Source organism: Notothenia rossii (genome assembly GCF_949606895.1).
Source record: "Notothenia rossii genome assembly, chromosome: 8".
Classification (NCBI taxonomy): domain Eukaryota; kingdom Metazoa; phylum Chordata; class Actinopteri; order Perciformes; family Nototheniidae; genus Notothenia; species Notothenia rossii.
This window is the reverse complement of record NC_136906.1, coordinates 77,403,110-77,417,377: the sequence shown is the minus strand read 5'-3', so window position 1 is coordinate 77,417,377 and position 14,268 is coordinate 77,403,110. Positions and strand designations below refer to the sequence as shown.

At 41.6% G+C, this 14,268-nt stretch overlaps 1 protein-coding gene across 1 annotated transcript in view; it reads right to left on the bottom strand.

The window, feature by feature from the left end:
* Positions 1-14,268, bottom strand: part of LOC307016288 (plasminogen-like) — a gene marked incomplete at its 5' end in the record, with an annotated part of 16,886 nt that overhangs the window by 1,984 nt on the left and 634 nt on the right. The window contains 11 exons of the mRNA XM_079645326.1: positions 2,142-2,287; positions 4,302-4,408; positions 5,172-5,312; positions 7,717-7,788; positions 7,915-8,029; positions 9,590-9,683; positions 10,454-10,602; positions 12,106-12,281; positions 13,121-13,280; positions 13,368-13,492; positions 14,207-14,265. Of these exons, the coding sequence (XP_079501452.1) occupies positions 2,142-2,287; positions 4,302-4,408; positions 5,172-5,312; positions 7,717-7,788; positions 7,915-8,029; positions 9,590-9,683; positions 10,454-10,602; positions 12,106-12,281; positions 13,121-13,280; positions 13,368-13,492; positions 14,207-14,265 (1,344 nt within the window). The remainder of the gene's footprint in view (positions 1-2,141; positions 2,288-4,301; positions 4,409-5,171; positions 5,313-7,716; positions 7,789-7,914; positions 8,030-9,589; positions 9,684-10,453; positions 10,603-12,105; positions 12,282-13,120; positions 13,281-13,367; positions 13,493-14,206; positions 14,266-14,268) is intronic.

The window sequence follows — 14,268 nt, the reverse complement described above, 5'->3', positions numbered from 1 at the left end:
GAGAAATCCCATTGCTTTTTGTCGAGGAAACCAGCAGTTTATACTTCCTGGTTTTAGGACGCGTCACTGCACCTCTCAATATGATGCCAATATAAACAAGGTCTTCTGTCGGCTCTATACATCAATGCCGACCTATGCTGACAAGTAAGTGAAGAGTAGAAAATATAAAGGTATTGGCTTTAGGGAAATGTCCCGGCAGTTTAGGATAATGAAGGTTCTAATCTAATCAATTACATAGCCATTACATTTCTAACTCCTAATGACAGGAAGGCAGAAAGCGCATTATGCAAATAATAATACTCATAATAGCTGACATTTTTTAACAATGACCACAATATCATTATTTTAATAAACCAAATATGAACAATTGAGGAAATGAGGAAGAACTGATGATTCAAATGTTGTAGTACAAGTAGTAATGTAGTTAGTGCATAAATTACTATTGCAACAAATGTGTTCATTTTCTTCATTATCAGTCGATTTTTTTTGGACGAATGCTCCGGGCCAGTGGTTACGGTGGGGCCAGTGATAATACAATTCCACCTACCCCTGTAGTGTTAGCCATACTAGCCTGTATAGATGCTTATTGCACAGCTAGCATTAGCTATATTGATCTTGTTTACACTTAGCGGTCCTATGTGCTAATCTGTGTATGTTACACTTGAATACGAGAACATTAAGTGCCTTGTAACTTCTTTTTTTATAGTTTAACTCAATTTGAATGTCAGTGGACTTCAAATGAGTCAATAAAGGAGCATGGCTGCTCATTCCCTGGCTCTCAAAATTGTTTGGCTGGCTGTTTAACCTGTTAAGCACTGAGCCTGTTTTTCAGGTCTCAGGCTTGAAAATGACATTTCCAGAACAAATCACCATAACTACAATTCTCAAAGTAATGACAAACCTGTGAGTTGGATGTAGAAAAGTCAGAATCAATATAGATGTTTTTTATTTTAAAGAAAATTCAGATTGAACATCGTAAAAAACTGTACATTATAGTGTCCGTCCAAAAATTATTTTTTACTTACAGTGAAAACTACCCTTGGATGATGGTAAAGTAGATTAAAAGCTTTAGGAATCCAAAGTACAATATAATAAGTACCCTGTATCAAGATTGATGCAAAACAAGTGACATTTGACCTTTTTAGAGAGGTTTAGCAAAAGAAACTCAAACTCTGAGGTGATTTGGGTAGAAATGGCCGTTTTTACCGTTTCTCTGGAACCCATTGTTCGATTTTGGTGATTGACATCTGTTTTTGACCGTTAGAGCCAATAGAATCAAAGGGGGATTTTCACATACACACCAACGTTAACTAAAAAAGGTGGGGGCTTTGCGCATGCAGGTTTGCATGAGAGCGAACCTATCTCTCGCTCTGACATCTGGAAACGGAAAAGCAGGTTTATTGCTTACCGATTATCAGAAATCCTTTCAAAGGGACACAGACACATTGGGTTAACCTATGGATTAACTTCAGCAGCGTTTTGATCGTTTTAATGCCATTGAAGACCACTTTTGACCAGACAACGACAAAGGTGAGCCATTTTGCCGTTTCTAGCTACCTAGCGCCACATGTTTTGACGTCTGTTCTTGTTAATATCTCCGCAAGTTCTTATCATGGAGTGATGATGTATGTACCGATCGATTCTGTGTCTTCTCACGATCAGATCGATGGGTTGGACGTGCAGCTACCATAAGTAATAAGGGTGTTATGAGTGAGTTTCTGTGCAGTAATGCACAGAAACTCACTCATAATCACTTTTTCCGCTCGTGGCTAATTCATAGCCTCAGCGCTAGCTAGTAACGAAGTATTTGTACTTCCCACCCCTGCATAGTGATAATTATATGGGGATGTTATATGTAGCGGCAGATATTTACAAACCTTCAAAACAACTTAAGGAAAGCAGAAACACCTCCATGTCCTGATACGTCTTGCAAATGTATTAGATTTAGATTAACACCCTTCAATCTCAGAGAATAATTACGTTTTTAGTGTAAAGTTACATTTTAAATCGTAGTTATTTTCTTGTAAATTAACATAACTGTATAACATTATTAAAAAGACAGCAATGCACAACACTAAATGGATTTCTATGCAGATTTTTTAAATGTTTCCATGTGCTTTTTTTTTGTTTTTCAATCATACCTGGCAGCTGTCATTGCCCCCCTCGATGTTTCCAGCACACATCTCGTGATCTTTGACTTTACCGTCCAGGTACGAGGGACGGTTACAGATCTTGTTCTCGATCACAGGGAAACCCGCTTCCTTCAGAACGCCCTCACCCCCCGTCCCTGAAACACACACACACACACACACACACACACACACACACACACACACACACACACACACACACACACACACACACACACACACACACACACACACACACACACACACACACACACACACACACACACACACAGTGTTAGACTACAGATGTAGCACCTCATTTCGGACGCCCCTACCCATGTGGGCCTGTGATCGGCACGGGGTGGGCCCCTACTGAAAGGAAAACCCCTCGCAGGACTTGATACGCCCCCTTGATAAATACATTTAAATATAATGAAACCAGCTGCAATGGATCATGGATCCACCTGGGGGAGCAGTGATTAAAAAGCTGTTAAGAAACGGTGTGACAAAGCTCTACCATCCCCCTCTGTTAACAAGAGATAGTAGCCTATGTTGCGGACTCTGTTTAAAACAAATTGCCCATCGTAATGTGTGGAGAAAGTCTCCCAAGGGGGATGGGAGACTTCTGACTTTTGTCACATTCCGATGGACTATCGGAATTACATGCAGGGCAGCATTGCCGGTCTGAAAGGGTCTCTGGAAATATCAAAAGTTCCCTCTCCAGTCCCTACTCAAGTCCCTACTCAAGTCCCTACTCAAGTTCCTACTGAAGTGCCATTGAAGGTTCCGCTGGGGGTCCTGCCAACTCCATGTCCTGTCCCGTTTGGGGTCCCGCCGACTACTCTCCTGCCGGGGGTCCTGCCAACTCTATGTCCTGACCCGTTGGGGGTCCTGCCGACTACTCTCCTGCCGGGGGTCCTGCCAATCCTGTGTCCTGTCCCGTTGGAGGTCCCGCCGACTACTCTCCTGCCGGGGGCCCTGCCAATCCTATGTCCTGTCCCGTTGGGGGTCCCGCCGACTACTCTTCTGCCGGGGGTCCTGCCAACCCTGTGTCCTGTGCCGTTGGGGGTCCCGCCGACTACTCTTCTGCCGGTGGTCCTGCCAACCCTATGTCCTGTCCCGTTGGAGGTCCCGCCGTCTACTCTTCTGCCGGGGGTTCTGCCAACCCTGTGTCCTGTGCCTCTGGGGGTCCTGCCGACAACTCTTCCTGCCGGGGGTCCTGCCAACTCTGTGTCCTGTGCCTCTGGGGGTCCCGCAGACAACTCTTCTGCCGGGGGTCCTGCCAACCTCTTGTCCTGTTCCATTGGAGGCCCCGCCATCACCTGTCTCGCCGGGGGTCCTGCCAGCTCCTTGTCCTCTTCCGTGGGGGATCTTGCCGACACCTGTCCCACCGGCTCCGGTTCCTGAGTGCCGCGGTCTTCGCCCTCGAGCCCGGCCCCCTGACTTTCCCGGCCGCGGTCCTCGCCCTCGGGCCCGGCCCCCTGACTCTTCCTGCCGCTGCCTTCGCCCTCACTCTTGGCCCCCTGAGTTCGCCCGCTGTGGCCCTTGCCCCTCCTCAAACTCTGCCTTGCCCCCGGGCCGTCCGCCCGAGATTCCCACAGTGAACTCTGCCTTGCCCCCGAGCCGTCCGCCCGAGACCCCCACCTTGGACTCTGCCTTGCCCCCGAGCCGTCCGCCCAAGACCCCCACCTTGGACTCTGCCTTGCCCCCGGGCCGTCCGACCGAGATTCCCACAGTGAACTCTGCCTTGCCCCCGAGCCGTCCGCCCGAGACCCCCACCTTGGACTCTGCCTTGCCCCCGAGCCGTCCGCCCGAGACCCCCACCTTGGACTCTGCCTTGCCCTCGGGCCGTCCGTCCGAGTCCCCCTTCTCGGCTTCTGCCTTGCCCCCGCGCCGTCCGCCCGAGATCCCCTCCGGGCCCTCCGCTGTGCCCCTGGGCTGTCAGCTCTCGTCTTGTGATTACCCCTCCCTGTATTTAGTCTCGTCTCTTCCTGTGTTCAGTGTTGGTTCGTCTTTTGTTTGTGAATGAGTTCACCGGTGAGTGTTCGGTTTTTTGTCCAAGTTATTTTCTTTTTTATCCTTGAAATAAAGGTTAATCAGAGTTATCTGCATTTGGGTGCTGCTGCTTTCACTCAACCGTAACAAAAACATTTAAATACACTTTAGCAGTACCTTGAGTTTCTCCCCATCCGGTCACATAGCACTCGGTTCCACTGGGAACGACGAAGTCCTTCTCTGGCAGACACACCGGCAGTACTTTGTCATTTATTATTGCAGGGCTGAAAACACACAACACAGCACAGGAGGAAGAAGTGAAGCATAGCAATACTACGGTGTAACAAGTGGAAAATATAGTCCACATGCAGTACGGTCCACTACAGAATAATGTTATTATTAAAGCATCAATGTGTATTATTGCCATAGCTGGTAAAGGGGGATATCATAACAAGAACTTTGTAGTACTTTGCACGATATATGTATACCTTTAAAGGTTTTCCTAGATTCATTGTTTTCTTTCTTTATACTGTGAGTCAGAAATCTCTCCTATAGTAGCACTTAAATAAATCAGACTTATCTATTTATATATTCTGAAGGTTTTTAATGAGGGGTTAGTTCAGATAAAGTTTAATTAACAATATTTTCTGATTGATGGATAGAAAAAGATATTCACTCTGCAAAACAATTGTAATAGAAACAAACAAGGATGTTGAACCTAGCTTCATCCAATGTTCAGATTTCAGTTTTGGAAATATATTCAAACACAGAAAACACATCTCAGAAAACATATCTATTACACCTTGGCCAATATCATAATAATAGCTTCTAATTTCTGTATAAAGACCTAAAAAGGTTTGGATTATTTAAAGATATTGCACTTGGTAATCTGAGTTTGTATTCTTATGCTTTATTCCACTTTTTATGTGAGTCGCTTTTGTTGAAATCACGAGTTAAATTATATGTCATGTAAAATACCATGTGAGTAAATTAACTCCTGAGTAATGCTATAACTAGTATTATTAATTATTAGGATGATAGACTCACGTCTGAAGCTTCAGCAGAGCGATGTCCACTCCGTTGGGTCCGAGGACGAGTTTCTCCAGGTTCCTTTCCTGTTTGAACGTATCGTTGGCTCGCTCTGTGTGCACGCCCAGCAGCACCTTATAGGCTGAAGTTTCATTTGACCTAAACCACACATTGATAAACATAAACATTCAGTAATCCAATCATTGTGTTGTTGAATATTTAAAGGTCCCCTATCATGCAAAATCCACTTGTTCATGTCTCCTCTACATCAACAGGTGTCCCCTCTTCTCCATGTCTCTTCTACATCAACATGTGTCCCCTCTTCTTCATGTCTCCTCTACATCAACATGTGTCCCCTCTTCTTCATGTCTCTTCTACATCAACATGTGTCCCCTCTTCTTCATGTCTCCTCTACATCAACATGTGTCCCCTCTTCTTCATGTCTCTTCTACATCAACATGTGTCCCCTCTTCTCCATGTCTCTTCTACATCAACATGTGTCCCCTCTTCTTCATGTCTCTTCTACATCAACATGTGTCCCCTCTTCTTCATGTCTCCTCTACATCAACATGTGTCCCCTCTTCTTCATGTGTCCTCTACATCAACATGTGTCCCCTCTTCTTCATGTCTCTTCTACATCAACATGTGTCCCCTCTTCTTCATGTCTCTTCTACATCAACATGTGTCCCCTCTTCTTCATGTCTCCTCTACATCAACATGTGTCCCCTCTTCTTCATGTCTCCTCTACATCAACATGTGTCCCCTCTTCTCCATGTCTCTTCTACATCAACATGTGTCCCCTCTTCTTCATGTCTCTTCTACATCAACATGTGTCCCCTTTTCTTCATGTGTCCTCTACATCAACATGTGTCCCCTCTTCTTCATGTCTCTTCTACATCAACATGGGTCCCCACTTCTTCATGTCTCTTCTACATCAACATGTGTCCCCTCTTCTTCATGTCTCTTCTACATCAACATGTGTCCCCTCTTCTTCATGTCTCTTCTACATCAACATGTGTCCCCTCTTCTTCATGTCTCTTCTACATCAACATGTGTCCCCTCTTCTTCATGTCTCTTCTACATCAACATGTGTCCCCTCTTCTTCATGTGTCCCCTCTTCTTCATGTGTCCTCTACATCAACATGTGTCCCCTATTCTTCATGTCTCCTCTACATCAACACGTGTCCCCTCTTCTTCATGTCTCCTCTACATCAACATGTGTCCCCTATTCTACATGTGTCCTCTACATCAACATGTGTCCCCTCTTCTTCATGTCTCTTCTACATCAACATGTGTCCCCTCTTCTTCATGTCTCCTCTACATCAACATGTGTCCCCTCTTCTTCATGTCTCTTCTACATCAACATGTGTCCCCTCTTCTTCATGTGTCCCCTCTTCTTCATGTGTCCTCTACATCAACATGTGTCCCCTATTCTTCATGTCTCCTCTACATCAACATGTGTCCCCTCTTCTTCATGTCTCCTCTACATCAACATGTGTCCCCTATTCTACATGTCTCCTCTACATCAACATGTGTCCCCTCTTCTTCATGTCTCCTCTACATCAACATGTGTCCCCTCTTCTTCATGTCTCCTCTACATCAACATGTGTCCCCTCTTCTTCATGTCTCTTCTACATCAACATGTGTCCCCTCTTCTTCATGTCTCTTCTACATCAACATGTGTCCCCTCTTCTTCATGTCTCCTCTACATCAACATGTGTCCCCTCTTCTTCATGTCTCCTCTACATCAACATGTGTCCCCTCTTCTTCACGTCTCTTCTACATCAACATGTGTCCCCTCTTCTTCATGTCTCTTCTACATCAACATGTGTCCCCTCTTCTTCATGTCTCTTCTACATCAACATGTGTCCCCTCTTCTTCATGTCTCTTCTACATCAACATGTGTCCCCTCTTCTTCATGTCTCTTCTACATCAACATGTGTCCCCTCTTCTTCATGTCTCTTCTACATCAACATGTGTCCCCTCTTCTCCATGTCTCTTCTACATCAACATGTGTCCCCTCTTCTTCATGTCTCTTCTACATCAACATGTGTCCCCTCTTCTTCATGTCTCTTCTACATCAACATGTGTCCCCTCTGTGGAAAGAGACTCTGAAAGTTTCAGGAACAAAGATTCTCTCTCTTTTTGATCCATTTTTATAAAAACCTGTCTGAAAATGAGCTGATCAGATTTTGGCCACTTTATGATGTCATAACGATGTGTTGTCTTGTGTAACCATTAGCCAATCAGCAACCAAGGTAACCCCCCCCCTTATCACCTGAATCTCCTCCTAGAGCACCATTGAGTTCTTTGTAACCAAATCTCTCTCAGAGGGGCGTGGGGAGGGGCTCCTTATTTTCATCTAAAGTAACAGACAGAGAATCAGCACATTGGAAACAGGGCTGAAACAGAGGGGATTATGGGTAATGCTGCAATGATCTGTTTGGTGTTTGGAGCCAAACACTTCAGAGACATGTTTTGTATATATCTGAGACCTATAATGTATTGATGAAAAACAATATAATACGGGATCTTTAAATGTGTTAAAATAATGTTCTCTGACCCCTCCAGGCAGTGAGCAGCAGTCAGAACCCACTGAGAGTGGATCAGAGTTCCTCCGCATAAATGTCCTGAGCTGGAAGAAAAAATAAATACATTAATGTGTTAAAGTAGGACAAAAGAGAGATATAACAATGGGCTTTTTTGATATCTTGCAGATTTACATGAATTTGAATAATATTTCGGTGTTGTTTTGACTCACCTGGTGCGGAGGCTGATCTGCCACGGCCAGGAGTGAGCTTTGGACACGCAGCCGCCCACGATTCGACCAAGACAACGCCTCGGTTTGGTGACCGGCGTCCCGCAATTCATTCCAGCTGCAAAGAGAGAGTTTACAGCCAAGAATTCAAACAAGAGGACAACCATATGGAAGCTTCATGTCATTGCATCCTGTTAGAAAAATCTCCCTCGTCCCCGGCCGGAGCTTGAACCTCAGGATCCATGTATCTGTGATCCTCTCCAGAATGGAAGGAGTCATCACATCCAGAGCATCAACTAGTTCCTGAACAGTGTCCTTCACATGCTGATATCCAAGAGAGGGAGTTACACAGTCACAAGATGGGGGAATAGAAAGCAGTATTCAATGTTTACTTCAGATTAGCCATGTATTGATTATCCTCTCAAGAATGGAAGTAGTCAAAACAAAAAAAGAGAATTTGTTAGTATTTTTCTCAAAATTCGGACTTTCTCAAAATCTAAAAATGTGGACTTTTTCATCAAAGTTCTAACTTTTTCATCAAAATTCAGACTTTTCCCTCAAAATTCTGATTTTTTTTCTCAAAAATCTCACAATTCTGAAATGTTCACAAAATTCTGACTTTTTCACAAATTTCTGACTTTTTCACAAAATTATTATTTTTTGGACTTTTTCTCAAAATCTAAACATTCTGACTTTTTCTAAACATTCTGACTTTTCTCAATCACCAAATTCGGACTTTTTCTCAAATCTCAAAATTCTGACTTTTTCCTCAAATTCCAACTTTTTCTCAAAAATCTAAAAATTCAGACTTTTTCTAAACATTCTGACTTTTTCTCAAAATCACCAAATTCTGACTTTTTCTCAAATCTCAACATTCTGACTTTTTCTGAATACTTCAAAAAGTTAGTAACCCCTAGTCCCCAGCTTGAGCTTCAACCTCAGGATCCATGTATCTGATCCTCTCCAGAATGGAAGTAGTCATCACATACAGAGCATCAACTAGTTCCTGAACAGTGTCCTTCACATGCTGATATCCAAGAGAGGGAGTTCCACAGTCTCAAGATGGAGGAACAGAAAGCAGTATTCAATGTTTACTTCAGATTAGCTCCACGTCAGAAATGATCATGCTTGTCACATGTCTCTCTCCATAGAGGCTGAATCATCATGTTAATCACATAGCTATCATATGCCTCAAACAGTCCTGATGCTCTTCTAGGTAATCACACATCCTGTCATGTTCACAGCTACAGTTGATACCTTTGTTATCATGTGTTTTCCCAACACATCCATGAAAATGACTTCTATATACAGTGATTTTGTTAAGTTAAGAGGAATACTAAAATCACTAAGATCCATCCTCTGGGAACTATGAATGTTTGCACCAAATGTAATGGCAATATATCCCATATTATTATTGATATGTTACCCTGGACAACTCAGGGATATTAGTTACAATCTTCATGTTATAATGCATATAATATTCTGATTATTTCAATATGTATATTTTCTACTTTTTTAATCTATTTTGGGATATTTACATTTTAGAATTGTTTATTTCTACCGTTTTAATTTCTCTTATGTGCATGCCTTGTATTTTATGCTGCTGCAATGCAAACATTTACCAAATTAGGATCAATAGAGAACATCTTCTCATCTTTATCTTGTATTGTTTACATACCGCAGCCGGGTATCTGACAGTAGTCCCATCTCGTGTTGCTGTCAGTCGTGTAGCACCACGGTCCGTTCACACCTCCTTCTGGGTTTCTGCAGCTCTGACAGTGAAAAACAAAGAAGGAATCAATAACACAGAAACTCATTTAACAATTTGCAATATTTTCACACACACGAAAACACAGGAAACAAAAATTGTTTGATGATAATCAGTTTTCATCACAGTTCCTTTTGCATCCTGTTAGAAATTAAAATCAATATTTAATGATATAATATAGTTTAAAGTTAAACATACAGTCATTTTATAACTGTTTTATTGTGAAAATACTTCCGGTTAGCTTTCGCCTGTGGTTAAAGTTTATTTTGAAAAGCTATTCCGGAAGAGATACCCGAAGGACCACCAGTAAGCCTGACTTCTGGTTTTCTGTTAAAAAACGATTACAGCCGTTAAAATCGACTAAATCCTTTGTTATGCGCAATCACGGACATTGAAGACTGAGGTGGGCGGGGTCTCTTTTCCTCCGCTGCAGACTCTCAGAACCATCTCCTGCTTGTTACGTTAGCGCGCCATTTAATTAAAGTACCCATTTGAACCTTATGCCAGAGACTCAATTGGTCTCTTTATTCCAAGCTTCTCTCCTGGACGCGAGAACAACGAACAAAAGCTAACAATCCCTACTTACACAAGCATTTCCATACTGTACTTATCTAACACACACACACACACACACACACACACACACACACACACACACACACACACACACACACACACACACACACACACACACACACACACACACACACACACACACACACACACACACACACACACACACACACACACACACACACACACACACACACTTACATTCCCCTCCAGCCCTTTGGTGGGGTGTGTTTGTGGGGTGAAGCTGTTGTGTTGCTGGGGGCTCTGGGCGCTCCAGGCCTGGCAGGTCACTCCCTGCACGGTGATGGACGTCACGCCCCGGTATGTGTCTCCATTTCCTGTCTTACAGTCTGACACAGAAACACACAGGAAATAAAACAGGCTAAAAGTGTGACAAGCACAAGGTTCATTTGTATTTCCACGTGTATATTTTTTACTTTTTTAATGCCATTTTATTCCTATTTGAGATGTTTGCGTTTTGGATTGTTATAAATAGATAGATTGATAGAGAGAGAGATGGATAGATATATGGATAGATAGATACATAGATGGATAGAAATAAAATGGCATTAAAAAGCAAAAAATATATATATATGTGGAAATACATATTTCCAGTATCAAATATAATATAGGATATTATTGTGCAAAAAATGCAGAGGTGATTTGTTGTACAGTGTTATTGCAGTGGGCAGGAATGTTTTCCTGTATCTGTCCTTGTGACTTTTAGTCTTTTAATTTCTTCAATGTACAATAATTATCTTTTTTAGCCTGCTGCAATTTATTGGGATCAATAAAGTTCTTCTTATCTTCTTATCTCATCTTAACCTGTTAAGCTCTTCTTTTCACAAAAATGTGTCTCAGGGCTTCTTAACATTTAAAAACCTATTAATGTGTCATACCCACCTAACGGGAAGAAACTCAGCTAACTGACGATACGAACCATTTTTACCGAAACAAAACAGAAGTCTCTTAAGAAGCGTCTAAGTGAGCCCTGAGCGAAAAAAAAAAATGCTATCCCAACCGAGGAAGCAAACAGACATCACACTACGTAGCTTTAGGTAGCCAACACGGAATTTACCGTTGCTGTTTCTGATCAAAAGTTGTGTTCAATGGCATTCAAACAATATTAACGCTGCTGAAGGTTAATCCATAGGTTAATCCAATGTGTCTGTGTCACTTTGAAATGATTACTGATAATCCGTCATTCCATTTTTGTCAAAACCCCTCAAAAACGGAGATTTGTTGTTGTTTACATATGCATGCTTGTGAGAGCTACAACCCAGCTTCCGGTGTTTGGCGTGCTGGCATGCATTCACCAATGGTAATGTTTGGATGGATTTTAGGAACATCCCCTCTATTCTATTGGCTCTAACAGTTAAAAAGAGATGTCAGTCATCAAAATCGAACGAGGGGGGCCAGAGATACGGAAAATCCACCCAAGAGGTGGTTTTTTTTTTCTAAATCTCTAAAAAGGTCAAAAATGTCACTTGTTTTGCATCAATCTTGATACAAGGTACTTATTATATGTTATATTTTGGATTCCTAAAGCTTTTAGTCTACTATCCCATCATTCAAGGGTGGTTTTCACTATAAGTAATGTTTTTCTTTTGGACGGACACTATCATTTTTTTTTTTTTACTATGTTCAATCTGAATTTACTTTAAATAAAAAACATCTATATTGATTCTGACTTTTTTCTACATCCAACTCACAGGTTTATCATTGCTTTGAGAAAAAAGATGATTCATTTACCCCTTTTAGAAGTGAAGATATAGTCATTTGTTCTGGGAAGGTCCTTTTCGAGCCTGAGACCTGGAAAACAGGCTCGGGGCTTAACAGCTCTCATAATGTACCTTTCTGTGCGGGGACCGGGGTGGGGACCGGGGTGGGGACCAGAGGGTTTAAAGGTTTGGTGGGAGTGATGCATTTCTCCAGGTTGCAGTACTCCCAGCGGACAGTAGGGTCTGTAGTGTAGCACCAGGGGGCCGGGTCTCCATCAGGGTTCCTGCACAGATTCCTCCTCAGGTCCCTGTGGAAGAGAAGACCTGAAACCCTTAGTACAGCGAGCGACCAGTATCCTATGAGGTTTTATATTTCAAATACGAGATTAAAACCAGGAAAGGAACTAAAGATCCATGTGGGCTTTGTTTCTTTTTCATACATATTGAAAAAACCACCAGTGTACAAGATTTTACTTTGATAAGTAAAGTGGATTTACAACATTTGCTGTACAATAATATGCTTGCTCTGAACTATGTTTTACATTTCATCTCTTTTAAGATGCTTTTATTAGGTGTCGGGGGTTGTTTATAATCATCTAAATCATCCTTTTAGTTATGTACTATCTTGTTCATCAGAGTATTTAACATTTCGAGAGCAATTCTTGATTATTGCTGTTCTGCTCGTGTGTAAATCCTCAAAATGTAATGCATGATAGTTGTGAAAATATTCTGAAAAGAACCTGTTAACACCACGTAAAGCAAAATGCATCTTGCTAATAATGAGTTACAGTAAGCCACTCTTATTTGCACTTATATACAGTAAAAGCAATACTTATATAGTCTGGCAATTGTGCTGCGATAATTAGCCAGGGTATAATTAAGCAATAGCTCACGACAGGCCGTGGTATATGCTCATTATATCACAGCTGAGGGGCGTGGTTCGGCCCAACGGTATACTGTTTTTCTCAGACGCGGAGGGATACTGACTTGTTGTGAAAAGTAACTTACAATTCTACCCGTGGTATACGCTCAGTATATCAGATTGCTTGATTTGACTTGTCCGTTTTATAATATTTCATATTCACATAGGTCTACATTCACAACAAAGGATAAGGCTGGCAGGATAAGGCTGCTTTGTGATGCTCACGCTTGGGGGAAGACCTGTGGAGTTTTCTTGTGGCTGTGAGGCGTCATGGCGGTCCAGCGCTGACATCTTTTCCCGCTGATGGTCTCTGACGTCACTCCTCTGTAACTCGTCCCGTCCCCCTCGTAACAATCCTCCTCCTCCACGGGGATCACGGGCTCATCTGCAGCGAGACACAGGAATGCAGTTTTATACAGCGTTTTGCATTTATTGCAAAGGTCATTATTATAATCCTTGTTGAGAATTGTACCTGGTCCGGCTGCGTCTCCACAGCTCGGCACCTTGCAGTACTCCCAGCGGGTCTCAGTGTTGGTAGTGTAGCACCAGGGCATCTTCTCGTTGCCCGGGTTACGACAATGGTTGCTATCCAGGCCTCTGACGGAAAAAACACAGTAAAAATCATGAAAAAAGGTAAAAACTTAAAGAATAGAAGATATTTAGGAAAAAGTAATAATAGCAAAGTATCATTAATCTTTCATTCTGACATTCAAAATTGTATTTAAGTACAGTAAAAGTATAAATGTGTTAAAAATGATTAAAATATACTTAAAATAATAAACTAAAAGTAGTCATTATGCAGTATGTTGATTTTTGTTTGGAAAAAGTATTATTATTTCACTGGATTATAATTAGTGATGAACCTTTTACAAAATATATTGTAAAGTTATCTACATAAATAAATAATTAAAACTAGATCAGAATATATATTGCTGATTGTTGGTCACAGTTGCGATATTTTAGATTAAAAAAAAGAAAATTACAAAAGACATAACCAAAAAAGGTTTAACTACAAATAATAAAATTAAAACAACAATACTTTCTACAACTGAATAAGCCCATTGTTTATTTATCATTTATGTATTTATTAAAAAAATACGACCAAATATTACCAAAATAAGTTTAAATAAAATCAAATATAAAATACTTTCCACCGCTGAATAAGTGGAGGTTTATTTATTTATTAATTAATTACAAAAAAACAAAATTACCAAAAGAAGTTTAAATAAAATAATAAAATAAATATAAATATAAAAATACTTTCCACCACTGAATAAGCCCATCGTTAATATATGATGTATTTGTTCTTACTTGCAGGGGTAGTTGTCTGGGGAGCGGTTGTGTTTCTGAGGAGTCTGAACGGACCAGCTCTG